The sequence below is a fragment of the Rattus norvegicus genome, chromosome 8, assembly GCF_021556685.1.
Source record: "Rattus norvegicus strain SHRSP/BbbUtx chromosome 8, alternate assembly SHRSP_T2T, whole genome shotgun sequence".
In the NCBI taxonomy this organism is placed as follows: Eukaryota; Metazoa; Chordata; class Mammalia; order Rodentia; family Muridae; genus Rattus; species Rattus norvegicus.
In genome coordinates this window covers 66,377,641-66,405,417 of record NC_141541.1, presented here as the reverse complement: position 1 = coordinate 66,405,417, position 27,777 = coordinate 66,377,641, and the positions used below count along the sequence as shown (strand labels likewise).

At 48.7% G+C, this 27,777-nt stretch overlaps 2 protein-coding genes across 6 annotated transcripts in view; one reads left to right on the top strand and one right to left on the bottom strand.

Annotated features, from left to right (window-relative positions):
* Positions 1-240: 240 nt before the first annotated feature.
* Positions 241-8,132, bottom strand: Stoml1 (stomatin like 1). Of its 2 annotated transcripts, NM_001305238.1 has the most exon segments (7): positions 241-1,145; positions 1,747-1,962; positions 2,355-2,547; positions 4,249-4,452; positions 4,685-4,834; positions 6,448-6,554; positions 7,921-8,132. In NM_001305238.1, coding segments are annotated over 7 exon segments (1,197 nt in total). In that variant the 5' UTR covers positions 8,054-8,132; the 3' UTR covers positions 241-951.
* A 2,978-nt stretch (positions 8,133-11,110) lies between these two features.
* Positions 11,111-27,777, top strand: part of Pml (PML nuclear body scaffold) — a 31,730-nt gene continuing 15,063 nt past the window's right edge. For 2 of the 4 annotated variants that reach the window (XM_087562019.1, XM_087562018.1), the window contains exons 1-5: positions 11,111-11,275; positions 13,036-13,499; positions 14,881-14,997; positions 24,685-25,265; positions 26,366-26,541. In XM_087562019.1, coding sequence (XP_087418145.1) covers positions 11,219-11,275; positions 13,036-13,499; positions 14,881-14,997; positions 24,685-25,265; positions 26,366-26,541 — 1,395 coding nt within the window. In that variant the 5' untranslated portion in view covers positions 11,111-11,218. 4 annotated transcript variants of the gene reach the window in all.

Below are 27,777 nucleotides of genomic sequence, written 5' to 3'. Positions count from 1 at the left end.
AGTTTGTATTTGTAGTCATGCCCTACTTCTCTGGGAAATCTGTTCCCCCACTATAAAAAGAAACATAGAGCAACCCACAGCTACATCACCCTGACTTCCAAGGCTGTAAGACAGCCCGGAGGAAGAGCTTCACATTCTCTGAGGACCTGTGTCAGCCTCTAGTGTTGGCCCTTGGCTGGGCACAGGGCCTAGCAGACCCTCCCTGGCCCACCATACCCCACAGCCAGCTGCACTTCTCCATTCCACACTGTAAATGCCACATTTATTTGTTGGAGACTCCAAGCCTCTAGTAAACACACACAGAACAGCAGGGCTCTCCCACATGCTGCCCTGAGGCCAGCTCCTCAAACATGCAGGATGGAGCTGGTGGATGAGGCCCAGTGTCTTCAGGAGCAGACCCACAGGAAAAGCAAACTGTTCTATCCCATGCCCTCCCCACCCAGCCTGTTCTGGCTTGCCAATAGGAAGACGGGGCCACCTGGATCCACTGCAGTAACCTCTTCTTGGGGGCTGCCCTCCCTCATCTTCCCTTCCTTCTGGTCTCTCTGGATGTCAGAGTCATAATCCATGTGCTTTGATCCTTCCCGTGGCTGCCATTCAGGCTGCTTCTGTCAGGCTTCTTGTCTCTCCAGTCAGGTTATCAGCTGGGCGGGGCGGGGCGGGGCAGGCTCTCTGTCTTCGCTCTGTGTAGCAACTCAGGACTAAGCATTTGTTGGGGATTGATTGAGCAAAGGCCTGTCCAGAGAACTACCACAGGTTAAGGTGTGGGACACCTGACTCAGCTGTGACCAGCCACAGATGTCTCCCAGCCTCCCCGGCTTCTCCTCATTGGGCCTGAAACATCTTCAGGCCTCAGTTTTCCATGGCCCAAACCAATATCTCCTATTCTAAGAGGCTTCTCTGGCTTGGCACCAGGTTCAGGGCTCGGTGATGGATGGACAGCTAACAGTGCTACTTCAAGGCCTTGAGGACAGCCTCCAACTTCATGACCACCGCCAGGTCACCCTTCACCTTCAGCCGCCCGCTCATGTAGGCCCCCAAGGGCCGAAGTTCCTTGCACAACAAGGCCTGTAGGTCCGCCTCAGCCATCTCCACCACCACGTCAGGGATGCCATCAGGAACTCCATGCCCCACTCTGCCTTGTCCTGTTGGGAGGCAGCATTAGCATCAGTAGGAGGGAGGAGGATGCTGGGTAGTACATCCCACATCCCACTCACAGTGGCAAGCGCTGGTTAGTTCAAACTCTAGAGCTGGGAATGTGGGCTTACACACACACACACACACACACACACACACACACACACACACACAGACACACACACACAGACACACACACACACACACACACACACACACACACACACACAGAGTAGAGGTGGGCCAGGTTCTAATACAGTGGCTTTAAATCTCACTGACTGTGACCACTTGTTGCTTCAGTTTGCAAATTTACGAATGACAAAGAGGTTCACAGTGACAAGTAGGTAGAGTGCTCAAGGGCAGAGCCCAGCATGTGATGGGCCCTGCTGTATATGAGGGCTCCCGGTGATCAAACTGAGCTGTCCTGCTGATCCCAGGGAGACCAGAGGCCAGGTTGTCATTATGGGTTTATTATGGGTCCAAACAGCTGTCGGGAGCAGGTGACCAGTCTTTAATAGACCATGGGGGAAGGGCACAAGCAACCGGAGGGGGAAGGGCACAAGCAACCGGAGTGGAAAGGGACGGGAAATGCAGAGAGGACAGACACACCTGTAGTAAGGTCCAGGAAGTAGATACTCTGGGTGCCACTGGGCAAGAGGACATTGAACTGGTAGCAGGCCCCAACCTGGCTGACCAGTGACTCTGACAGGAAGGGTTGCAGGGCAGTGAGGAGCCCCTCGGCCACAGGCTGCTTCGGGCTGGGCTCAGTCCCAGCCCCAGCACGAGAGGCAGGTGGTTCCACTTCATTTATCATTTCCAATGTATCTACACAGGAGGCCAACAGGGTTGGGGAGGGTGACAGAGGACAGGTCAGTGCTCTGCCAAAGGTCGGGAGCATGCCAGCCCTTTGTGAAGTTTCTTCTTACAGCCCTTCATTCTCTGTGGAATTGCCTCCTCTCCTAAGAAGCTGCCTCTTGATTCCCAGCAAACAGCCCAAACCCATGTGTTTGAGCTACTCTGGCCTGGAGCACACAGCCTTCCTTCCAGTTACCCTTGCAGGACTGAGGCTTCTTCTCACAGAGGCTACCTAGGGCCTTCTACAAACTTGCATCCTTGGGCTCTTCTCTGTGCGCTCACTCTGGTCAGATCTACAAATGGGATAGGTTATATCAGGTAAGCCAAAGGGACTAGAAGGAAAGAGCTGCCACACTCCTTACCTGACCCTGGGGATGGAACATGTCCTACTGAGGTCATACTTCCCCCTAGGAAGTGGAGGGCCAGCTGTTGGAGGGTGCTGTCCAGGCTGGGCACAGCTAGGCTATCCTGCGGTGGCTGCAGCACAGCCTCTACGGCCAGCTCGACACGATCTACCTCCAGTCCCCACGCTCTGGTCACGTCATTGATCTCCAGCTGAGGGCAGTGAGGGAAAAGGGGAGAATCATTGGATAAGGCCCCGTGAACATCTTCCCTGGACAGCTCACTATAGCCACTCATGGACATGGAATTCAGCAAGAAGCCACAACTGTTTGGCTAGGCAAGTGCAGGGCGGGGGAGGGAGGTGGAAACTCTAAGTAGAAGGAGACGGAACCTTCTCAGCAAACCCCAGTCAGTAGGCTCTAGAAAGTCACCCTTAGGTTCTCAAGTATGGATTGGGGTACTGGTGAGAACTGAGGGTTCTGGGTAGCCTCTTTCTGCTCAGCTGGACTTGTTCTAAGACCCCAGGGGGAGCAGAGAGACACGGAAGTGACCAACCAAGCAGACTCCCTTTTGGGAGACAGACCCTCCTGGCTGCTGTGTAGACACTGTGTAGGAGAAGGCTGGGAGTGGAGGAATGGTTTCACACTGCAGGCAAGAAATGAGAAGGGCTGGGCAGAGGGCAAAGGGGTGAGGCGAGCCTTGAAAACTCTTGGAAAAGTCACAGGAGAAGAGAACGGGCTGTGTCATGGGTATGGATGGCACAGGGGTGGAGGAAGACAGGCTTCTGGCTTGGGTCCCCAGGGTCATGATGGTGGCATCCACCTGGAGAGGACGCATGGGGTGGACAGGGAGGGAAACAGCTATGTTACAACTGTCGGTTTAGTAAAGATGATTTACTAAGTTTCCAAAGGAAAGAAAGGGGAGCCAGGTACACAAGCATCAGAATCGCTGAGTGCCCTGGAGTGAACTCTCCCGAGGCAGGGGAGTGTCAAAAATGAGAAGGCCAATGACAGAAACCTGGACACTGGAGGGCAGAAGACAAAGCAGGGTTGGGGGTAGGAGGAAGCAGAGAGATCTAAAGTAGAATGTTGCCGCTAGACAAAGTAAGGGCTGAGAAACACCACAGCTCACACCAGACGGGGGTCACTGTGGTGAAAGGCAGAGCTACCTCATCTGTCTGGAGGGGGAGGGACAGAACCTTCTGGAAGTTAGAGGAGAAGGGGTGAGAGCTTGCATGAGGAGGTAAAAGGCTCCCTGGGAGAGAGGTGGACCAGGCAGGGCAGAGCCAGCACAGGGAAGAGACTCCAGAGGGAAGCAGGAAGCACAGTTAAACAGAGGTGCAGAGGATATGGACACTCTGCCTGGCGTCTCCTCTGACCTTGAAGAAGAGTCAAGGTAGTCAGGAAGAGCAAGGGCTGGGGAGGCTGCAAGGGAGCAGTGGGGGGCTGAAAAGCTGTTGGTCAGAACGTAACTGGGGAAGAAGAGGGGAAGTGGCAGCTAGGGAGTGTGTGGGAGGGGAAAGGGACATGGGGAATGTACACTTATCTGTATGCAGAGGGCTCTGTTCCTGCCACCCACCAGAACAGAAACCTGGAGGCCTCAAGGCCCTAGGCCGTGATCGTGATCACAGTGGCAGTGAAGGAAAGGGTACAACAAAGCAGTCAGGGGCAGTGGCCCAGAGTTCACACTAGAGCCTTTCTTTTCAGGCCACGCACATGCTCAAATGTGCATAGCCTGGGCCGCCTTCCATTCCTCAGCTTGGAGTCTCGCCTAGCTTCTTTTCAGGTGGTTGGGGCATTGAGATGTAGTGAGTCATGGTCCAGCGTAATCTGGTCCTCATTCAAAGTGACCTGGCAGAGGAAGCCAGGCCTTGCTGCCAGACCCTGGGCCCCACCTTATGAGAAAGCCACCTACCAGGAGCTGGTCACCGATCTTGAGCTTCTCCATCTGGATCTCCTGCAGTGGCCTTCTGAGAAGGGCCTTGGTCATGGCATTGTGGGCTGTCATGCGAGTGGCTGCGTTCAGGTCCTTCACAGCCATCACGGATAGCACTGGGTCCCAGATGCGGAACTGGACATCAGCTCCCACAGACAGCACAGCCCCATCCTTAGAGGCCAGCTGTTTCAGAAGACCAGGAGAGAGAAAACATTAAAAGGGCTGGAGGCCACTGTGGGGTTGTACCCACTGAGACTACTCAGCTTGGCCCACCAGCCTGGTAGCCAGCCCCTCAAACGCAAAATGTTATCTCCAAGAAGGTAGAGTTAGGGAGAGGTCAAAGCCCCGGTCTGCCCACAGTTCACCATGCACAGGCCTCATTCCTTTTATGTGGGGCCGCTGAGAAGCCTCTGACCTTGCAAGGAGGGACATTGAAGGCTCGGGTCCTCAGATCCACCCTCTGGAAGGAGTCAATGAAGGGCAAGAGAAGAACCATGCCAGGCCCCTGGGGGTTACGGATCCGGCCCAGTCGAAACACAATCATTCTCTCGTAGGTGGGCACAATCTGTCCATGATGGCAAAGCAAAGGGTTTTGGAAGTGGCCGGCCTCGGCTGGCCAATGTTATTTGCTAGGTCCCTCTCTGCCCCCCACAAATCACCCAGACAGTCAAATGCCTTTCGGTGTGTATAGTGTAGGCCAGAAGTCAACCTGGGCCACTTCCCATTTTCCTGTTCCTCTGCCATGAGGTGAGGGACTTCCGGTGGTTTACCCTCACCACTCTGATGCTCCGGTCAAACACACTGGGTCAAGCAACCAAAGGCTGACACACTTGTGAGGCTGAGAGCCAAACCAAGCCCGCCCTCTCGACTCTGTCACAGCGACAAGAACACTAGCACACGTAGCTGTGCTTAGACAAGAGACACTGGGCTGAGAGACGGACTCAACAATTACACAGTCCGTCAGTGAAAGGGGCATGATCTGAAGACAGAGCTCAGTGACGGGCCATGTCTCAGTCACCACAAGTACTGACTTGACCAGAGAAACTTCACCTCCGGGGCCCGACGCTAGTCATGACTCATTCCAGGGAACGGTTTGCTCTTGGATTAGTCGAGGAAAAGGCTGGGCTGCTCTAACAAATGCCCTGAGCAAATGGCTTCACCACTTTCAGATCCCTGGATCCCCTTGATAAAAATAGTTAAGTCTAAATTGAGAACCAAAGGCCAGAGGCCAGGCCACACACCTGTGGTTGGTTACAGGACATTTGCTTCAGTGGTACCATAGAAGTAGGATCTGGGTTCACCTCAGTGCTCTCTTCTAGACCCACAAACATGGAGGTTTTCTAGGGACTTCACAGCCTAGGGCCATGCAGAGGGGAAGGCCTGCCTGGGCGTCGCCTACCCTGGGGCTTTCAGGTGTGTTGTTCAACTACATCTGTCTCCCCATCCTCACCCACAAGCACCAACCCGTATGCAAAAGGAGACCGGAGTTTCACTATACGGTGCATGCTGGGTATGCTGGGTGCTTTTCTTTCGAGTGGTCCTGAATCGAAGGGAGGATGATTTTGCAAAGGAAGTGTATGTGTCCAGATTCCAGGACTCAGGAAACATTTCTGCTCCTTCCTGCCTAAAGGTTCAGTCTGGGCTTCAGTTTACTCATCTGGAGGATGGGAACTGCCTTAGTTTTTTCCTGTTACTGTGAGAATCACCGTGATCAAAAGAAACTCGGGGAGGAAAGAGTTTATTTGGCATCTGGGTTACAGACTATCACTGAGGGAAGAAACTAAGGCAGGAACTCAAGCAGGAAACTGAGGGGGGCCACAGAAGTGAAAGCAGAGACCACAGGGGAAGGATGATTAGTGCCCAGTGGCTCAGGCTCAACTGTCCAGGGATTGCACCACAGGGGGCTGGGCCCTCCTACACTAGTCAAGCAATCGAAACGCCTCCAAAGATGTGGCCACAGGACGAAGGCAGTCCCTCGGGTGAGGTTCCCTCTTCACAGGCATGTCAAGTTGACGGCCAGGACGAGCCATTCATTACAAAATGAGCAACCCTCGACTTGCCTATTTCATAGAGGTGTGACAGTATTTAGAGGCAAGGGGCCGAATATGGGGAATCTATTCATCGATGCGTTCACTGTGCCTCCCAGCTCCCCCACAGCATCCAGCCAGCCTTACTTACCTTCAGAGCAAACCAGCCAGAAATGGGAAAGGTGAGCAGCAGCAGCAAGAACCCCAGGAAGCTGATGAGGCCATGGCAGAGACAGGAAGGCCAGCTCTCTGGCGCATCTGAGGACAAAAGAGGGGAAGGAACCATAGAACACCAGCTGGGCCTGGCAGGACAACTTCGAGTACAGTGTCCCAGAGTACAGTGGGCCGTGTGTACCTGTCGCCTGTGTTCTGCTTCAGAGGCTCCCTATAGCTAGTTTGGGGTCTCCACCATAATGAACCTGTGCAACCAAGATTTTCCTCTCCCAAGTAAGAGGCACAGAATCTGAGAAAACGGTCCATGAAATTTCTCTTTGCTGGACATAGCACGAGTCAACAACCCCTTGTCTAATGTGTACCGCCTTCCAAAACACGGGACAGAACACTCATGCTGGGTGAAACGGGCAGTGCTGGTCTTAACACATTCCACCAGCAGCCCCGTAAGTGTGCTTTCAAGGGGTCCTTACAGAGAAAACGCCTCAGCTAACAAGGATAAAACTAATTGTTTGTCAGTAACAGAGTGGGACTAAAGTGTCCCTTTCTAGTTTGACCTTTATTCCCACTGTAATATCCTGAAAATATGTAATATCCTTAAAATATTTTTTAAATGTGTGTTTCAATTCAAGCTGTTTGGAGGCAAGAGCTGGGAAGATGAGGCTAAAGCCAAGGATTCTGACGCCTGAAGAACTGAGAATCCAGAATGGGTGTTGAGTAAACAGGCCCAGAATCTGAGGGTGAGCTTGCTACCTGCTCTCTCCTCCCCAGCCCAGTACAGGGAGGTGACAAGAGCTGTCTGTTCTATCCTTCAAGAAGCCCCTACCTGCAGGGCATTCTAAGTCTTAAACCAACTCCTGATCTCTTAGTCAGAGGCAATCTTAAGAGCAGAGGGCAGAATGGGGGGGGGGGATTCATTCAGCAATACCAAAGCTTCCAACACACTGCCAATACCGGAGAACCACAGAGGACCCTAATACTCCAATGTCAGGCTGAGAAGTGTGAGCCGAAGGAGCCACAAGAGGCTTTGGAGAGAGAAAGCAAACAAGCCGGGCAGCTTGCAGGCCTGGCATTTTGTTCTGTGCATCTTCACCAGGACACAAGAGAATCCTGCTCCCTGTGCTGCTACCCTAGGGTGACTCTTTCCATTTCTGTACAGATGCCTTGTGGGTTGTGGCTTTCTCTGCCTAGGGCTCTGTTTTCTTCCTAAGCATGATGGGCTATCCTGGAAATAGTAACGTGGTGGGTTAAGGTTTGGGAAGATAAGATTGCTCGGCTTCCAAAGCCGCAGCTGGTGGCCCTAGGGAAGACAAACCAGTAGCAGCATCCTGACGCCTTGTATGCCTCCCTTTTCATAGCCTATTCCCTTCACTCTCCTTCCTTCTAGAGGTAGAGTACAGGTCTGGGAGGTACTGACTAGTCCCTCTGTCCGCAGTGCTGGGCAGCCACTCACCGGCCCCCGGCCCCACGCCGCCGGGCTCTGGGGACAAGCAACCCTTCTGCGAACCCAGAAAGCCGAAGCTCGATTGCTGGAAACGATCAAAATCCCCTAAGGGCAGTGCCCGGTAGCCCGACCTGCCAAGCATGACTTCTAACTGGGACACGCCCAGAGCTTCCACTGGGAGCCTGCCCTGCCCAGCCCGTGGCAGCTCCGCCCCTCCTCGTCCCCACTGCTTCCGGCTTCACTCGCACCACCACAACAGTGGCTGCGTAGGATCAGGAATCAGGCGGGATCCATGCCCGCCGCCCCACAGCACCCCCTGCGCTGGGAGGACCGAATGGCGGGAGCACAGTTTGGGGGATGTGGCCTTGGTTCTAAACTAAAGCATCTTGAGGCGTCCTGACCACTTCCTTCCTGAAGGAAACAAGTAAGTTTGGCTTTAAAGATGCATTGCAGGAGCGTTTTCTCCAGAATCAGGGGAATGTTTTTGGCCTCAAACCAGTCCTCCAAACTCAACACATTGAGGGATGTGCTTATCCAGAGTTAGGCTTTCTTCTGGTGTGGTCAGCAAATTGGTCTTCGCCCCCCCACCACCCCCCCCCCACAGCCAAGAAAACAGAGCCTGTCATACAGACTCCTGTCTTTATTTGCTTAATGATGGTAGATCCAAGTCACTGTGGACAAGTTGAACTCAGAAGGCCTGAACTTTGGTATAAAAGAAAAATTTCACATGCAGACACCTCAGGAAACATGGCAGTGGACAGTGTTGGTGGCAGCGGCGATGGTGGTGGGTACAGCACAGAGTTATAAGACAGGAGGGCTGTCACGGCATTACATCAGACTCCTTGATCCAGGCACTTGAGGGAACTTTGTCTCTCTGTGGCTTTAGAAAGCACAAATGAAGGTAGAAAGCGTACTCCAATAGGTTGCTGGGAGGCTGACAGAAGGCTATCTTACAAAGCGAGGAAAGGATGAATCTTTCCCAGTCTTGCCTCCCCAGATCCCTGCCATAGCCCATTTCTAAGTCCCTCTACCTATGACTGCTATGCTAGCTAATTTTATGACAACTTGACACAGGCTAGAGTCATCTGAAAGGAAGGAACTCCAATTGAGAAAATGTCTCTATAAGGTTGTGCTGTAGGCAAGCCTGAAGAGCATTTTCTCAATGAATGATTGATGCTGGAGGGCCCAGCCCATTGTGGGTGGGGCCAACCCTGGGCTGCTGGTCCTGGGTTCTATAAGAAAGTAAGCTGAGCAAGCATGGGAAGCAAGCCAGTAAGCAGCACCCTCCATGGCCTCTGCATCAGCTCCTGCCTCCAGGTTCCTGCCCTATTTGAGTTCCTGACCTCATTTTCCCTAATTGATGCATTACAATGTGGAAGTGTAAGCAAAATAAACCCTTTCCTCCCCAACTGGCTTTTTGGTCATGGCGTTTTGTCACAGCAACACACACCCTAAGACAAGTTGGTATCAGGAGTGGAGTTTTAGTTAATTTCAGATGTAGTCAAGGTGACAATCCAAAGTAGTTATCACAAGTCCACCCCTTGTCAACTTACACAAATCATATCTTCTTATTAATTTCCAAGTGAAAACAATGAACAGGTCATAATAATGCCTAAACATAATATAACTATCCGATGTAAAATTGCAAGCACATTATGTTTTTAACCATGTTGTAATTACACCTAACACGATACAGCTATTCCTCATACAACTGCAAATATATTATAAATTTAGAATAGGTGGCAATGTCTCTTGAGGGGCATTCTTTTAGTATCTCAATCTTCAATATGATAATCATTGAAATTCTCTTAATAGATATCACATCGCATAATAAAAAATTGAAGGGAAAAACCACAAATATTTGTACACAATATGACTGAAACAACTGCCCACCACATTTGGCTGATCTTAGTTTGATGGCCTAATTTTAAAGGCCAAGGAATACTGGTCAGCTTGGAGGTATGGCATACTTTCAAGGCCTTTCATAGTCTCCAGGATGCTGGGTTTCCCTTTAGCACCCAACTCGCCCCAACTCTTAAGTTACACCATCCCTTCTAATCAGTTAGAACAGAGAGTAGGGTGGATGCACACAGGGGCCAGAAAAGTGGGTGGGAACAGACTGAAGTCAGAAGCCAAAGGCACTGTCCAATGAGAGTGTCTGCAGTTGTGTGCTTTCCTCACTCACTGGGTTCTGAATTGCTTTTCATTGGCCAAAAAGCTAACTTTCTATCTTCTTGTTCTTTTCACTGCTGCTGGCCAGCTCCTCCCTGACTTCTCTACCTCCATACAGAGCACATTCACCAGACCTATTCGTCACATCATCCTGTTCTGTCATCACTGTCCTTCCACTGACTCAGGTCTGGCTGCCTCCCACAACCACTTTTCATAGGCCACCTGCCTCAAGGTCATCCGAGAGACAAAGTTGACACTTTGTAGCAAACCCTTCACCAACTCTCTGATCATATACAGAACTGGTTCATCTCTCATTTTATGATTAATCTAATCTTCTCTGACATCATCACAGGAGCCCCATCTCAAGTCTGAAAATGGTCCTAACTACTTCCCAAACTGGCTCTCTTGTTTTAGACCTCCACTCCTTTCCAGGTGCGTGCCTCTCTTTAGAGTGTCCGTGCAACCCTGAATCCCTGGTGATTTTCTATCTCATGCTTCATTCTCAGCTGAGGGATGCCTTTCCAGGCAAACCCATCCCAATACTGGGTCGACGTCTCCATTTAGGGTCACTTGGGGGCTCGCTCAAAGAGGGGGTTTATTTCTCTACCTGGCTTTTAACTAGAAAGACACAGAACTGTGAGGTGAGTTGAATAGCTCCCAGTCCGGGAAATAAACGCCTCTCTGTTAGGCAGTCACCTCTGCATCTCTCCTAGTGTGCATGCTGAGTGCGTGATAGGATCTTTACTCGTAGAGCAGTCAAGCTCGCGAACATTCTGCTACAGAGCTGTGCCAGCCTGCCGGGCTTGTTTACGTGCTTGTTTGGTTAACCTTTCTGGCTCTATCTGAGTTTGTTCCATAACTTCGCAGTCTTTCTCTTAACTTTAGAAGGGAGACTACAGAACGAGCCTCTCCGCCCCTAGACCCGCCCAGTCCTGTCTCACTTCCTCTCGGGAGGCGGGCCCTCCGCGGGCACCTCCCCGCAGCTCACTTTTCTGGCTCAAGTCTGGGACGCATTTCCCGCCCTCACAGACCCAATCCAGAAATCGAAACTGAACCAGGCTCTACGCAGAAGGCGCCTGCATCCTCTGGATCTCTCTGTCAGCAACTGGATCCTGCCCTGATCCCCACGCCCACCATGCCTCCCCCAGAGGAACCCTCCGAAGACCATGAACACAGCCAAAGCCCCGCGGAGGTACTACTGGATTAGGAGATGAGGGGATGCTAGGGTTTTTTATTCGTTTACTTTGGTGGGGAAGTTGAGAACAGAGAAGGTCATTATAGAAAAGTGAGTTAGTGTCCTAAAGAGACACCAGGGTCCTGAACCCCCTGACTGGGCATGGATAGAACTGATAGCGTAGAATAAAATAGGAACAGGATGAGTTACAGAAGCCCTGGGGACAGTTGGGTTGCAACTCCTACTCCCTGAAGCCTTGCCCTTTATCTCCTATCTCTGCCATGGCCTGGAGCTAAAGGCATGTCCCAGGCATGGCAGAACTAACTATAGCACCCCCACCCCGACCCACACACAAACACTTCCAGTTTCTCAGCAGTGGTCGCACATCCCAGGAGCAATAGAACTTGGGATGTGGGAGTTGGAGGAGGATGACAGGTTACAGGCCAGCCTAGTCTACAAAGAGAGTTCAAGACTGCCGAGGGCATCACAGCAAGACCTGTTTCAAAACAAAACAGAACAAACAAAACCTGGTCCAGATCAAAGTGCCTGCTAAAACCAACATGATCCATGCAGAGTCAGTCTCTCTCTCTCTCTCTCTCTCTCTCTCTCTCTCTCTCTCTCTCTCTCTCCATACATTTATTTTATGTGTATGAGGTGTTTAGGGATTTTTATTTTATTTTATCGTCTTGAACACAGGGTCTCACTTTGTAGTCTTGGCCTAGCTGGAGCTCACTGTGTAAACCAGGTTGGCCTCAAACTCCTAGAGACCACCTGTCTCTGCTTTCTGAGCTCTGGGATTAATGTATGCATCCCCAAGGTCATGGGTCTTTTCCTAAGGAAGCCTAGCTCATGGTCCTCCCGGAAGTATTGCCTCAACCTCCCCTGAAGGAACTACCCCCATCCCGCTATTCTTCATTCCTTTTTCTCTTGACAAAAGCACAAATAAGGCCACATTGCCATAACTTTTTATATTAGCGTTGTATAACTGAGGGTTAAAAATACTAGTTAACATTAACGGGTACTTCTCATGTGCCCAGTACTGTACTGAGAACTTTGGACCATTTACACACCAGCTCTACCTTTTGTATCTATGAACTAACTAGTCTTATTGTTTAGTATGACTGGAATTACACAGTATTTCTCATTTTATAGCAGGCATATTTCATTTAACACAATGTCTTCAAGGTTCATCCAGGTTGTTGAATGTATCAAAAATTTCATTCCTTTTTAAGGTTGAATAGTATTTCGTTACATTTGCAGCCACGTGTTGTTCACGTATTCCTGTGCTAATGGACACTTGGGTCACTGTGACTTTTGTGGTGGTGTTGCTAGCTAGGCACATTAGTATATAATTATATGCCTGGATATTTTTCCCAGTTCTTTTGAGTATATATGAAAAGTAGAAGTTCTGGTGGTTTAAGTCTAACTTTTTGAGGACTATCCCACCAACTGTGTTAAGCACTTTATATGAAGTTGGTACTTTTCCAGACTCGAGTTCTTTAAAGGCAAAGATGTATCCAGTCTTGTATCTCAGTGTCTACTAGTGAGTCTGAGGATAAGTAGATGGGAGTCCAGTAAATTGTGTGGCGAGAGCTGCAAGGCCTCAGTAAATGAGGAACTGGGCTGCCGATAAGCCAGGACACGATCCAGTGACTCCCAGGAATGGAATGTGAGGTCCTACCTACTCCAGCCTCCAGCCGAAGGAATGGGTGGCCAGTGGAGGGGACAGGACTTTGGGGCTTTCTGTAGGCCTCACTTCTCTCTCCTTGGTTCACCAGCAAGCCATAAAGGAGGAATTTCAGTTTCTGCGCTGCCCGGGCTGCCAGACCCAAGCCAAGTGCCCCAAACTGCTGCCTTGCCTGCACACGCTATGCTCCGGATGCCTGGAGGCGCCCGGCCTGCAATGCCCGATCTGCCAGGCACCGGGGTCGGCCAATGCTAATGCGGAGGCCCTGGATAACGTGTTCTTCGAGAGCCTGCAGCGGCGCCTGGCGGTGTTCCGGCAGATTGTGGATGCGCAGGCTGCGTGCACTCGCTGCAAAGAGTTGGCTGACTTCTGGTGTTTCGAGTGTGAACAGCTCATGTGTGGCAAGTGCTTTGATGCACACCAGTGGTACCTCAAACACGAGGCCCGGCCCCTGGCCGAGCTCCGCGACAACTCAGTGCGCGAATTCCTCGACAGTACTCGCAAGTCCAACATCTTCTGCTCCAATACCAACCACCGCACTCCTGCGCAGACTAAGTAAGTGAGGCATCCTGGAGCTGGGGGTGGGGGGTGGGGGGGAGCTTCAGGGAACTGTCACTCAAAATGAGGTCCGCTGGCTCGTAGGCGTTTCTAATGCCCCTCTTGGGGGAAAAATGTGATGTGTAAAAACAGTACATTTTAGTATTTGTCACCACCGAACTTTAGATGTCTTAAGAGTAGACTTTGGGGTTGGGGATTTGGCTCAGTGGTAGAGCGCTTGCCTAGCAAGCGCAAGGCCCTGGGTTCGGTCCCCAGCTCCAAAAAAAAGAATAGAAAAAAAAAAGAGTAGACTTTTCCTTTGGAGGCCCCAGGAATCTCAGTAAGCTGGATAGGGGCAGGTTAAATAGTGTTTGAAAAGTTGAAACTACAGCCTCAGGGAGTGCTATCTGAAAATGACTACATGCAAAGAGCAAAGAAATTCACTTTTTCTATTTATATAGGGAATCTATTTATATGGCCCACAAACAAAATTTATACTGAATAAAAGAACGTGCCATCTCCATTCTGTTCCCATCTGCTTAGTTTCCAACACTTTCCCTCCATCCAGAGGGCGGCTGCAGTTGCTAATTTGGAATGCTTCTTTTAAGTTTCTTTGTGAATAAAATGCAGGTCGGGTAACCTTATCAGGGCTAGTTTCCAACCGTTTAGCCAATAAGGTAGTGTATGATAAATAAACTTTTGGCCACTCAGAAGTAGATTGCTTGCATAGGGTCTAGTTTTTGAGGAGTCAATGGGAACAGAGAATGTTTCCTCTTTGGGGACACTCCTTAACCTCTGCACTCTAGGAGCTTGCTTCCTGTCAGATTCACACAAGGAGTCCTGCCCCCACCCCCATTCCTCTGCAGCGCGTTCTGCTGCTTAATTTGCCTTTTGTGGGCACTGTTGCGATCAAATAGCTCCTCTCTCTTTATGGTCCCTTGTGTTTCCTGTCTTCTGTGAATTGTGTTTGAATCCCACTTTTCTTTTCCTTTGAGGAGTTCTTACAGGGCCCTCTCTAAATTACGCTTTAGTTTTAGAGGATCAAAGGTGTCCATCTCTCTCTTAGAGTGTGTATGACTTTGAATCAGTCCAAAAAAGAGCTCATGCCTGTGTTAAAAATAATCTCTTATATGATCTTTGGTCTTGTAGTGTGATGAATTAAATCTATGTCTTTTCTTTGAACTAGATTTTGGTTCTTAGGAGGAAAAACTCAGCTGAACCATGATCTATTATTAATTTTGTTCCTGGCTGGGTTTCATTTTGAAATATTTTAATTTGGCTACTCTCTGTAACAATAAGTATAATCAATTTCTAATGTAGTTTGTATGGGTTTTTGCATTAGGTTTTCCTGTCTGCTTTATAATAGTCTCTTTAATTTGAAATCTTTCATTTCTTTGAGCGTGATAATGCAGTCCCCCTTCATACTAGAGGGGATGACTGATCCCCACTCCACAATACCACCACAGAGAAGTGCTTGCCTTCTTCCTACGAACTCTAAGCCACTTCAAGTTTACTTGTAAGTCAGGATGCCTTTTATCCCAGCATGGGGGCGGTAGAGGCAGGCAGATCTTTGTAGCTTGAGGACACTCTAGTCTACAGAGCAAGTTCCAGGCCAGCCAGTGCTCCATAGTGAGACCCAGCCTTTAAAAAAATTACTTATAATGATGCTAAAAAATATAAATACTGTGTAAATAGTTTTTATACTGTAATATTTGGGAATAATGAAAAAGTCTGTACAGGTTCAATATAAATTGTGTATGTGTGTGTGCATGCGTATGTGTACAAATGTGTGTGTGTGTGTGTGTATAGTGCATATATAAGTGCATGTGTGTACTCATATATGTAGAGGCCATGGGACAATTTTGTCTATTGTTTCTTTGTCACCATCTTGAGGTTTTTCAGTTTTTTTTTTTCAGACTGGTGGTTATGGAAAACTTTGTTATTTTTTTTCACCAACTTCAGTGTCATAAATAGCCCACAATTTGCCTCCAGCCACAAGCCAAAATAAACCACCCTGGCCTTTGTCATTGAGCTGGCATATAGCTCTTCCTGGGGAGCAGTGCAAGAGCTGGCTTTAGTCTGGGGTTAGGGTCTGTGTTCAGGTCCTTGGCATTTGATCACCACACCTGTGGTGTGACTTGTTTCAGCCCACCATCATGTGACGCCTGTAGTGAGCCGTGTTCACTGTTAAGTGTTGCAGTGTGAGGACAAACAGATCCAGCCTTGCCCTCTTGGGAACCTGTGGTGGATCATCAGGGAACAGCTAAGGTCACAGAGGAGTGACAAGGTGGGAAAGGCTGTCTTACTAACCACCCAACTGTGTTCTCACAGTGACTCTGATTACACTGCCTCTTTTGTTATGTTCCCTTGACACTGTCACCTGCTCAGGACACTGATAGTGTGTGGGCAGAAGGAAGAAGGAAGGAAGGCACATCAGCCTACATTGCAGAAAGCCACGTGCTCAGCCTGGACAGACAGGGAGACACTTCTAAGAGGGTGTCATATTGACGCAAAGTTGCAGTGCCCCGTGGAAGGGAAGAGAAAGACCAAAAGGAAGAAGACTTGTGAGCAAGGCAGAGCTCTAGAGAGTCTGCAAGCCTTACAAAGTATGCTATCCTAGGACAGGAAAGGTGAGCTGGGTTTGCAAGAAGTTATGATTTTTTTTTCCTTGCATGGTTTTTAGAGACTGTTTCTTTGTGTAGTTCTGGCTGACCTGGAACTGGCTTTAGACTATTCAGGCTGGCCTTGAACTCTTGATTCGCCTGCCTCTGCCTCCAGAGTGCTGGAAATAAAGGCGTGAGCCACCATGCCCAGTGAAGTTAATGATTTTATTCCATGCTTTCTAGAACATTCAGCCTGTTCATCGAGTGCCTTGTTTTCATGCACACTCATGTCTTCTCATTGAGTCGCTGTGGAGTGTTAGTGAGACAGTGGACTACACTGTTGGAAACTCACTGCCTCAACTCATGGCTCGGTCCTCTCCCTGCACTCTGGTTCTTTGTCTCAAGTGGGTGACGTAGGCAGCTCCAAGGCCAATATTTATTCACTTGGCTGCATTCTTATCTCTATTTTACTCCTGTTCACAAAGATTTTGACAGGACGTATTACCATGTGTTGGCTATATTCAGAAACGAAAGTGTAAGATCTGAAGGGAAAAGGAAGTCCCTTAGCAAATTGAGGGCTGTGGGCTGGGAGAGGGGAGAAGAGGATGGGACACAACTGGGTCTCACATTGTCAGAGCCCAAAGGACCTGGAGGCTCAACTGAGGGGCCTTCCACCCCTGAGTGTTAGGGATCTAGGGCTCCCTGTGTCTGGATATCAGAGCCTAAAGAGTGGTGGATTGGGGTAAGGGAATTCATTCAGGGCCATCAAAGTCTATGGGCAGATACTATAGCCCTATGGAGAAAACTAAAGACTTGTTAATCAAATTTAAAAAGTGTGGTGGGGGGCTGGAGAGATGGCTCAGTGGTTAAGAGCGCTGACTGCTCTTCCAGAGGTCCTGAGTTCAATTCCCAGCAACCACATGGTGGCTCACAACCACGCGATGCCCTCTTCTGGTATGCATGAAGAGATTGACAGTGTACATGTAACATAAATTAAAAAAAAATCTTAAAAAAAGAAATGTGGTGTGATGGGAAACCCAGAGGAGAATCTTCAAGATGAGAAGCTGAGGTGGTTGGCAGCTCCAGGCAGGAACCAATGACATACAGCAGTAAAGCCATGACAGAGCCTGGAAGGGTTGGCCGCTGTTGAAGGGGGACGTGCTGATGGTTCTGCTTACCATTGGGACTGTAGTGGGGCAAGCCAGAGGTACAAACTTGGAGACTCCCTTGCCTGGCCTGAATCTGCCTCTGAGAGAATCTACCTGAGTTTTGCCCCCTGGATGCCTAGCAGCCACTTCCTTCCCAACCCTGCCTGTCCCCACCCACCCACACCCTGTGCAACTTTTAGTGTGCTGCATCTTCTCGGGGCTCAGTGATTTCTGACCGGGGCAGGGGGAGTACCACCACATGGCTGGAGAGAGACTCCTGCTAGCAGCTGGGCAGCATAACAGAAAAGATGGGAAATGACGCCTTTCTTGATTTTTATATGCACTTACCCAAGAGAGTTGTTTCATATCCAGTAATAGCCATGGTCCATTTGGTAGGATGCTATGTGTATAAAAAAGATTCCCCTGCACATCTGGACCTTGTGATGTTTCAGAGAAGAAGCAAGGATTTTAAAATAACTCAAGGCAAGATCAGGGTTAGGGTGTAAGTCCCTGGGGGTCCTGCTCTCTCCTCTCTAGCAGTGGCATTGGATTTGGCTGCTCAACAGAGATGGAGCATGAGACCTTGGCCAGTGCAGAAGAGTAGTTAACAGTGAGACTAATGTTAATTAAGTTTATGAGTTAGTAATCAATGTTGAATCATAAAGTGAAACTAACTGGAACCGTGTCTATCTCTCTGCCACCGCTGAGCAATCAATTAGGGAGGCAACAGTTTACTTTGAGCACTGAAACGGTTATTGCTGAGCGAATGAGAACTGAAGTCTGAATATTCAGCTTTTGAGCCAAAGGCTGTGCTAGGTCCACACAGGGCAGTGCTCCCTGGCAAGGAATGTAGGCCCCTGGAGATGGCTTCAGATACGGTGCCTGGCAGTTTGATGGAGGGGGGGATCTTGTATCTGATTGTGAGGAGGATTAAGGGAGCGTTGATAAAAGACTAAGTCTTTAAATCATACTTTGAGGAAGTATGTTGAGTTCTATGAGTTTCATGAAAAACAATTTGTAAAAAACGAACGAGAAGTGCTTTGTTAGTTTCTGGAGTGTAAAATGGTTAATAGGCCCCTTAAGCCAGGAAGGAGGTCTGGCTCAGGCCTGCCCGAGAGACACCCCCCCCCCCCCCCCCCCCCGGGCCTGGTTATACACACGTAGATCCTGCCACCAGGACAGCTTTGTATTTCTGCGGCCTGGCTTCCTGCCAAGGCCACTCGGTTTACAAAAGGCTCTCTCCTCAGGGCTGCCAGAGGATTGCCAAGCACTGAGGAGGTTACATATAGCTAGCCTTGAGTCCTGGTGGGTGGGGGAGTGGACAAGAAACTGGTGTGCATATTATTCAGAGTCTCGGTGTTCTCTCCAGTGGGTCAAATTCTCTCCTTGCAAAGTCGCTGGGAATGCTAGGGGCCGCTCAGCTTGACCTTTAAGTCGTCTTTTTCTCTCAAAACTCGAAGCTGTAGCCTTCTTAAAAGGAAGTCTGATTCCGTCCTGTTGTCAGAAGGGGGAAAACACCTTCAAGGTGTCTCAGAAAAAATGGCTACTGCAAAGAATCAAAGAAAACAAAGTGCCAGGTATGACCAGAAATGAGGGCAAAGGACAGTTTTTCGCCGATGTCATGGGAAGCATCCTGACTCCTGAGGAGCCTTTTCCCATAGAGCCGCAGGATGGGGCGTTGTGATTTGATCCCACCTTCCTTCGTCCCACAGTAGAGCACCCACCCATCTTCCGAGATGTTCTCTGAATCCCTGACCCTCAGCTAAGACTGTTTCCAGTGCCCGAAGGATATTGAAATGGAGGTTATAGGAGCTAACCCTGAGGGAGGGCTGTTCCACCCAGGGACAGAACAGAATGAAAGATCCCTGACTGCCGAGGTTAAGTTCTCCTGCCTGCCAGCCTGCAGCTAGCAGAAGGACCCTGCAGGTTGCTTATGTAGAGCTCCGACTGGCTTCCCTTTAGAACTGTACTGCAAAAGGAAACATGCTGCTAGAGCAACGCAGAGTTTCCTTTTCCTCAAATCAAATAGAAAAAACAAATTAGACTTCCCAGCTTCAAGGGGCTGGGGATGGGGTATCTAGTGAGTTCCATGAGCCCTGGGTTCAATTCCCAGTCACCAGGAAGGGGAGAAAGGACCGAAGGAAGGAAGAAAAGGAAGGAAGGAAGGGAAGAAGGAAGGAAGGAAGGAAGACCACCCTTCCAAAAAGATTCCTCCAAGATTAACTATTTTAAACCTCAATGCCTAGACTTTAAAAGATTATTGGAGAGGCTGGGAAGATGGTCCAGTGGGTAAGAGCACTTGCTCCTATGCCTAATGACCTGAGTTGATCCCAGAGGCCTCACGGCAGAGAGAAGTGAGTCCTGCAAATTGTCTTTTGATCTCCACACACAAACTATGTCCTCTGACTTACACACACACACACACACACACACACACACACACACACACAAATACTTAAAAACTATTGAAGTCTTACAGTTTGTAATGAAGCACACCATCTCAGTATTAACAGACTCTCAGCCTCGGACGATCTGCTGTAGTGATCAACCCAGGACGGTTTACAGTAACGTCGCGCTCCTCAGACTGGAGATGGGGCTCAGGACATGTGCTCTCTGCCTCTGAGCTACAGGCTGTTGACGCCCAGATTCTTTGTTTTGGTTGGGCTCCTGACTGAAGGAATGTTGTCAGTAAATATTTTCCTGCAAGGAGGACTTTCGAGTTCCAAGTTGCTTATACTTGAGCGTTGTCTTATCCAGATATGGTGTCCACAGGTCACACTCTCCCTCCTTCTGAGTGTTGTACACACTGCTGTGTCTTATGCACCAAAGAAAGCAGAGGTCTAAGGGAAAATCGATTTTCTTTTTCTGTGTGTGTGTGTGTGTGTGTGTGTGTGTGTGTGTGTGTGTGTGTACGCACGCGTGCACTCCTGTATGTGAGTGAGGGGTAAGTGTGCTCAGACATGTATACTGGGAGGCCAGAGGTTAACGCTGACCATCTCCTTTCGGTCTTCACCTTACTGTTTTGAGGCGTGGTCTGTTGCTGACCATGGAGCTCAGTCTCTGAATAACTTGTTCTGAGCTTTCTCCACAAGTGCTGGGAACCCAAACTCAGGTCCTCACCCTTGTGCAGCAAGCACCAAGTCATCTCCCCAGGATCCCCTATTCTGTCTTAGTCCCCCAAAGTATTTCTTATTCTTGAAATTTTTTAGTTAACAAATGTGCTGGCTAAAATGTTGACTTGACGTAAGCTAGCATCACTGGAGAGGAGAGAGTCTCAGATTGAGACAATGCCTTTATAACATTGGGCTGTAGGTGAAGCTGTCGGACATTTTCTTGATTAGTGATTGATGCGGGAGGACCCGTTCCATTGTGGATGATTCCAACCCTGGGCTGGTGGGCCTGGATTCAATAAGAAAGTAGGCTGAGCAAGCCACAAGGAACAAGGAAGGAGTTGTAAGCAGCATCCTCCATCATGGCTTCTGCATCAGCTCCTGTCTCTAGGTACCTGTTTTGCTTGCATTCCTACCTTGGCTTCCTTCAGTGTGGAAGTGTAGACCAAATAAACCCTTTCTTCCCCAAGTTGGTCATGGTGTTTCATTGCAGCAACAGAGACATCCAAGCTGTCGTGATGTTGAGCATTTTGTATCAAGTTATTCTGGAATGTGACAGACTCCACTCATCTAAAACTCTCTGTTTATCTCAGTGACATTGCCCTCCCCTTTCCTTTCTTCTTATCTTTCTCTTGCTTTGCTGCCGAAAATACCACACCTTTTGCTTTATTATTTTCAAGTGCTTTCTTATTAATAACCTAAAACTATCACTGTGCTTTGAAGGGAACTTTTTAACATCCTTTATGTGGGAACAAAGATTAGAACTACCATCTACAGGCAAAGCCACATAACAATCATTTTTATAACTTATTTGATGATTCCAGAGTTGCTTGTGTCGCATAGGGAATCACTGACTATTTTGTATATTACCAGATTCTGTTAACGTTTAAGGATGAATTTTGTAACAAATTCCTGGCTTAGCATATCCTGTACTTTGAACATATCCTGCCAAAGCTGTTAAGATTAGCATGATAATTCAAAATGGGCAGAGATAAATGGCAGAGCTGGCTGTTTTTTTTTAAATGTTACTTAACAAATGCTATTAATCTTACCTTAGTGTCTTGACTATCCACCCCCCCCCCTAAAAAAACCTCATGGCCTTAACTAATTATTTGGGTATTCTATTTTGCTATTTTGTTTAGTGGAAATAGAACAGATTTAAGAAAAACAATTCAATCACTGTTATTGTCTAAAGAATAAAGCTTGGCTTATCTTTTGTGTGCTGCCTGTGTGTGTGCATGACTCTGTGTATGTGTATATAACTCTATGTGTGCATGACTATGTACATGTATGCATGATTGTGTGTGTGACTGTGTGTATGACTATGTGTACATAGTGTGTATGTGTGTGTGTGTATGACTCTATGTGTTTGTGTGTATGACTCTATGTGTGTATGTGTGTGACTGTGTATTTGCATGACTGTGTATGTTTTTGTTGGCTGGAAGTTGATGTTACTGTCTTCTCAGTAGCTCTCCACAGAGCGCACCAATTCAGTCAGACTGCCAGGCTGCAAACTCCAGGAAGCCACCTCTGCCTCCTCAGGACTGGGATTACAGATGTGGGCTATCATAATCATATTCTTTCCCCTCCCCCAACTCCTCCCCTAAACTCCTCCCATATATATACACATATATACATATATACATACATACATATATGTATGTATGTATATATTTACTCTCAATTCTGGGGTAATCTAGCCTTTTTGCTGAATAATTTTTTGTTGGGTTGGTAGTGTTTTAGTTTATTCTTTTGTGTATTTGGGAGCAAAGAACTATCCTTTTGCCCTCCCGGAGACCCAGCTTTCTGCTTGCCTGAATCTAGGTTCTTGCACAGGCCTCCCTGTGTAGGTACCCATCTCACCTCTTTCATGGTGCCAAGCACACAGTATGTGCTCAATGAGTGTCCCTCAGATAAAGAGGAAGAAATCACTTGGCTCAAAAGATCACTCCTGAGTCTAGGTGGCAGCCCCTTGATGCATTACCCCAATTCCAGGTCTACCCTCAGCCTTCTCAGAGAATTGGGACCATTGGCAAATGGCATGGACCTGGGGTCAGGGCTTTATCTGTACAGCCTTCCCTCTGGTCCATTGCCGTTCACTGTTCACTTCAGTCAGGCATTCTCCCTCTGGCTTACATCAGACTCCCACGGCTGGGAGACCTGCATGCTTGGGGTCTTTTCTTGCACCACTCTGAGCTCTCTGGGAATCTTCTGCTGGCTTGGACTAACCTTCCTGTGTCTGAGGGAGCCCTGAGACTTCTTCACTTTGAGTGGCCTGGGTAGGTTGAGAACTGGTGAAGCTGGGGACCACGGTCTGACCAGCTCCCTGTTGATAGTTTCAGGTTATGCTGGTCTAAGTAACTTAGACCAAAATAACACCAGAAAATACCTTTCCCTAGGTCACAAGTGAGCGTTTTCTTAACATCGGGAGTGGGGGTGAGACCAATTGCATAATATCTCTGGAGAAGTAACTGAGATACTGTTCCTCTAACATTTAAAGCAACAGCATCACAATGGTTAAGAGCCAGGACAGAGACTGCTACCTGACTTCTGTGGTAACTTCCTATTGCTGCGCTAGTGAATCACCACAGACTCAGGCGTTTAAATCAATACAGCTCCTTTATCTTGTCTTTTTGGATTCCAGACATCTGAAATGGTTCTGAGATTAAATCAAAGTTCCAGCCAAGCTTGGCTTCCTTGGCAGACTCCTGAAGAGAATCTGTTCTCTCCGTTCTGTGTTGCCCCTATACCTTAATACATGTTCCCTTCTGCCTCCTAAGCCAGGAAGAGAGCATCACTCCAGCCTCTCTCACAGACCCCACCTCTCTTCTTTCTCCTATTACACATGATAACATCCAGATAACTCAGAACAATCTCTCAATCTTAAAATTCTTTTAAAACATTTTTAAAGACTTGTTTATTTATTTATGTTTTCCCTGCATGTGTGTGTGTGTACCATATGTGTACTTAAGACATTTTTAAAGATTTGTTTATTTATTTATGTGTTTCCCCTGCATGCGTGTATGTGTACCACATGTGTGCTTGGGGCCCACAGATGTAAGAAGAGAACATCAGATCTCCTGGAACTGGGGTTACAGATCGTTGTGATCCACAGTGTAGGTGCCGGGAATCAAACTGCAAGAGCACCGAGTGCTCTAAACTGTTGAGCACCTCTGCAGCTCCTACGAGCCCTTGATCCTTAATTAATCACACATGTACAGTCCCTTGACCTTGTAACATATTTTAAAACTAGATAGAGTGATTACAATAGATGCTGTGAAAGTCTCTGTTAGCCTAAATGTGTATTAAATTGACTAGTAAAAATTATATATAGTTATCATGTACACTATGATGTTGTGAAATACATTGTAGCACTAGAAAAGTCCAATGAATTAGCATATTCATGACCTCACATTATTAATATTTTACATGCATAAAACATTAAGAGAGATGTACATTCATTGATCTAGCAGTCTGCTGTTTGTACTATATTTCATAGAGAGAAAGGCGTCCATACATTAGGCTGCCTGACATGAACATTATGTTATTAAATGACTGTTCATATCAGTCAAAAAAATGAAAGAGAGAGGAAAGGAAGAAAGAAAATGCACAAACAGGAAATCACCTGAGTATTTATCCAAAGGAAGCCTGCTGAAGTAAATAGTTGTCTGTGTAGCTGTAATGGAGCGATTAAAAAAGAATACGTTAGGTTTGTCCCTGTGAACCTAAAGGGATGTCCTGAATGAAAGACTAGGGGGGGGAATTACCAGGTGATTGTGCTTTGGTTTTATTTTTAAAGATCAAACATTAGCCCTCCATACTAATCTTCATCTGTACAAGGGAATAATTAAAGTACTTGACCAGTGTGGCACGCACGTACTTCGGAGTTTGGATGTGGAAGAAGCCATACCATACTCAACTTGGGCCTAAGTGGGCAGAGTAGGGTCAGAGCTGGGGTTAGGGGATGTTAAGAAGTGGCAGGAAGTGGTTATTTCTCTTGTATTTGCATTGCTGCGTAGGTGGAGGAATCGTTACTATGGTAGTTTTTTTTTTAACATGTATTTTTTTATGTGTGTATGTGTATGGGTGCACATGTGTTGTGGCACACATGTAGTGCTCAGAGGACAGCTTGCAGAAGTTGGTTGTCTCCTTCCATCAAAAAGGTTTTGGAGATCCAACTGAGGTTGTTAAGCTTGGCTGTGAGCATCTTTACTTGTTGAACCATCTCTTTTTATTGTCTGGTATTTTATGGATAGATCTGGTTCTATAACCAAATCCATAGACACTGAGCAGGGGAAAAGCATAAACCGAGAAACAGTATGTTGGTCTTATGTGTCCACAGCATCTACTGCCGAGGCTGCGCCAAGCCTCTGTGTTGTGAATGCGCGCTTCTGGACCGCAACCACAGCCATCTCCAGTGTGAAATTGGTAAGGAGATCCAGCAGCTGCATGAGGAGCTGGGCACCATGACGCAGGCTCTGGAGGAGCAGGGCAGAACCTTCGACAGTGCCCATGCACAGATGCACTCAGCCATAGGCCAGTTGGATGACGCACGCTCAGACACTGAGAAGCAGATCCGCGCACGCGTGCGCCAGGTGATAGAACACGTGCAGGCTCAGGAGCGCGAGTTGCTCGAGGCGGTGAATGTGCGCTACCAGCGCGACTACCAGGAAATAGCTGGCCAGCTGGGCCACCTGGAAGCTGTGCTGCAGCGCATCCGCACTGGTGGGGCGCTGGTCAAGAGGATGAAGCTCTACGCCTCCGAACAGGAGGTGCTGGATATGCATGGCTTTCTGCGCAAGGCACTCTGTCGCTTGCGCCAGGAGGAGCCTCAGAATCACAAAGTCCAGCTGCGCACCAGCGGCTTCGAGGAGTTCAAGTTGTGCCTGCAGGACCTCGTCTCCTTCATCACCCAGAGGACAGGTAAGAGTTGAGGCCATGCTCATAGGCAGCTGGTTTGTCATTTAAAGGACCCATGCTTCACTGTTGCACCCAGGGGCAGGCAAATTGGAAGAGATGATCTCCATTCAGTAGATGAAAGACAAGTATCAGGTCTGAGGATCCAGGGAACAGAATAAGAGGATATGCTGATCTGGTGTGGCAAGCATCTGGAGGAGACACTTTACAAACTTATAAGATTATGGAGTAGATGTGACTTTGTGAGCCTTGGGGAACAGGTGGAAACTGAGAGCTGAGAACCGGATGTGGTATCATTGCAGCCCACTCTCGGTATCAGCCTCCTATGCCCAGCAAAAAAGAAGTCAACTGGTCTGTAAGGTTAGGAGAGGAGGAAGCTCAGAAAACCTAGCTATGAGGTGTTTAGTCAGACACTGAAAGGAAGAATTCCCCTAGAACAAAGCAGTCATCTGTCAGTCTCTAGGTCCTAGAGTCTCTGTTATTGGGCTTTTATGATGTATGGGAGTGGCAGGCCAGTTCCTGACCTCAAGTGTTGTCCAACTGGGAGAGTATCCTGGGCTACATCCCATAGCTAGAGACATGCTTGGCTCTGAATCAAAATCCAGGAGCTGTGCCCTGAATGAGCGGGTGGCATCAGTGGCTTTCCAGAGACCATGAGTACACATTTACACATTCAGGGGTTTTGTTTAACTCTTTAAGCGGGGACGTTAGCTCTGAGCAGCGGTTGGGGGGTGCCCCTTTTGGTTCCCCGCAGGTTCCAAGGATAGGAGGGCTCCCTCCTGGACCACATAAGCCAGGGGCTTATAAAGATAGGGTCCTAGAATGGAGATGGACTTCTATCTTCTCCATCTAGGCAGATGCATAGATGTGCACTTGGGGTTTAGAGACAAAGGTGTCACCCAGTGCTACTGCCCACACCCCACCCCACTCCACCCTATTCCATTCTATTTAGGTTCATCCCTGCAGCAGCCAACTCCAGCCCCTCTGTGGGGGTGTACCCACGAATGAATACCCAAGGAAAGCATCAAGGACCTCCCCTCTGTCTCCGTCCCAGCTAAGAATTCCTACTAGAATGCTCTCTATGTTTTGTTTTGGTTTTCCCCCAGATGTAGCTGTAGCTGGGAGAGCCAGCCCAGAGGCAGCCAGCACTCACCCAGAGGCAGCCAGCGCTCAGCCAGAGGCAGCCAGCACTCACCCAGAGGCAGCCAGCGCTCAGCCAGAGGCAGCCAGCGCTCACCCAGAGTCAGCCAGCACTCCTGGGAACTCGACTGACCTTGAGCAGGTGAGAGGAGTTTGATGTGTGAGGAGGGGTAGGAGGGCACAGCACGCGAATGCTTGGAGGTCCTGATGTCCTGTGATGAGGGAGAGTGCCTGAGAGAGGACAGCAGGTGGCTGGGCTGGAGCTCTCAGGAGGAGAGGGTCAAGGAAGGGTTGGCTGTCTCTGGTGCAAGGTTCCTTAATGCCCGACTAGCTCTTGATGTGCCACAAGCCAGTCCAGGAGGGGTCAGACCCATGGGTGGGCAGGCAGTGAATGTAGAGTGTAAACTGCAGCCCTGTTCGACGTGACACGGGATGTATCTGAAGCTCGCACAGACTGTCTGAGCCAATTTCTGGGGCTGGCATAGATGGACCTCCACTCCCACGCACTTGGTTCTTGGACTTAGGGCTAGGAGTCAGAGCTCAAGCCCACAGATTCCAGGGCCATCATGTACCTAAAAGACTAGCTCCTCAGGGTTGGGAACACCCTTAGATAATCTCATGTTGCATTCCCTCTGCTGTATCTTTGACTCAGTGACTTTCATACGCATGCCACTGGGAGCAGGGAGTTTACCCATTCTTGAGGCGGTACCTCCTGTTCTGATTGCTCCAACTGAGACTTCTCAGGATAGAAGCGCACGGGCATTCTTTCCAACACTCGTAGGCATGGCTCTCCTGCAGCAGGATGAGCTCCTTCCTTCCTGAGCCTGGCATCCTTCCCCTCCCCAGCTTGGTCACTCTGTTGTGTGCGGCTGGATGTCAAGATGTGGGCCCAGGACCGGGTAGACCTTCTGGTGGGCAGCAAGGGTATTAAACCTTTCTAGCTTTGCCTTGGGGTAAGCCATGGAAAAGGGATTGCTGCGGGTTACAGCACTGGGAAAAGGACTTGGGGGAGGCAGGACTTTTGAGAATTTTAGAGCTATAAGAGCGTGTGGAGTCTAAAAACCTCTTTCAGGGATGTAAGACCCAAAGAGAATCGGTGGTGAGCTAGTTGGAACTTGAACTTGGGCACGCAAGCGCTCTTTTTTTCATAGGGCTTCCTCCTTTTCACCGTGGTTGTCACTTGCGGGCTGATAGGACTCAGGAAAGAAGTCCGTAGCAATGTGTGGGAGCAAAGGTCATGTGAGGCTGGAATATGGTTGCATAGCCAGTGCTGTCAGGAGAGGCAGCACCAGTTGACATAGCACTGCCCCCTCCACACACATTCACCTTACTATCCCTCTGCTTCTTCAACTCTGGTGAGTGTTGTGCTGAGGGAACA

Excerpts from the sequence above, each read along its gene's own strand:
- Stoml1 (XM_087561007.1), bottom strand. The coding sequence starts at position 8,053 with ATGCTTGGCAGGTCGGGCTACCGGGCACTGCCCTTAGGGGATTTTGAT. Across the intron at positions 4,453-6,447 it reads CTGGCTGGTTTGCTCTGAAG|CTGGCCTCTAAGGATGGGGC; the intron begins GTAAGTAAGGCT and ends CTTCTGAAACAG. Across the intron at positions 1,146-1,746 it reads CTTCCTGGACCTTACTACAG|GACAAGGCAGAGTGGGGCAT; the intron begins GTGTGTCTGTCC and ends GCCTCCCAACAG.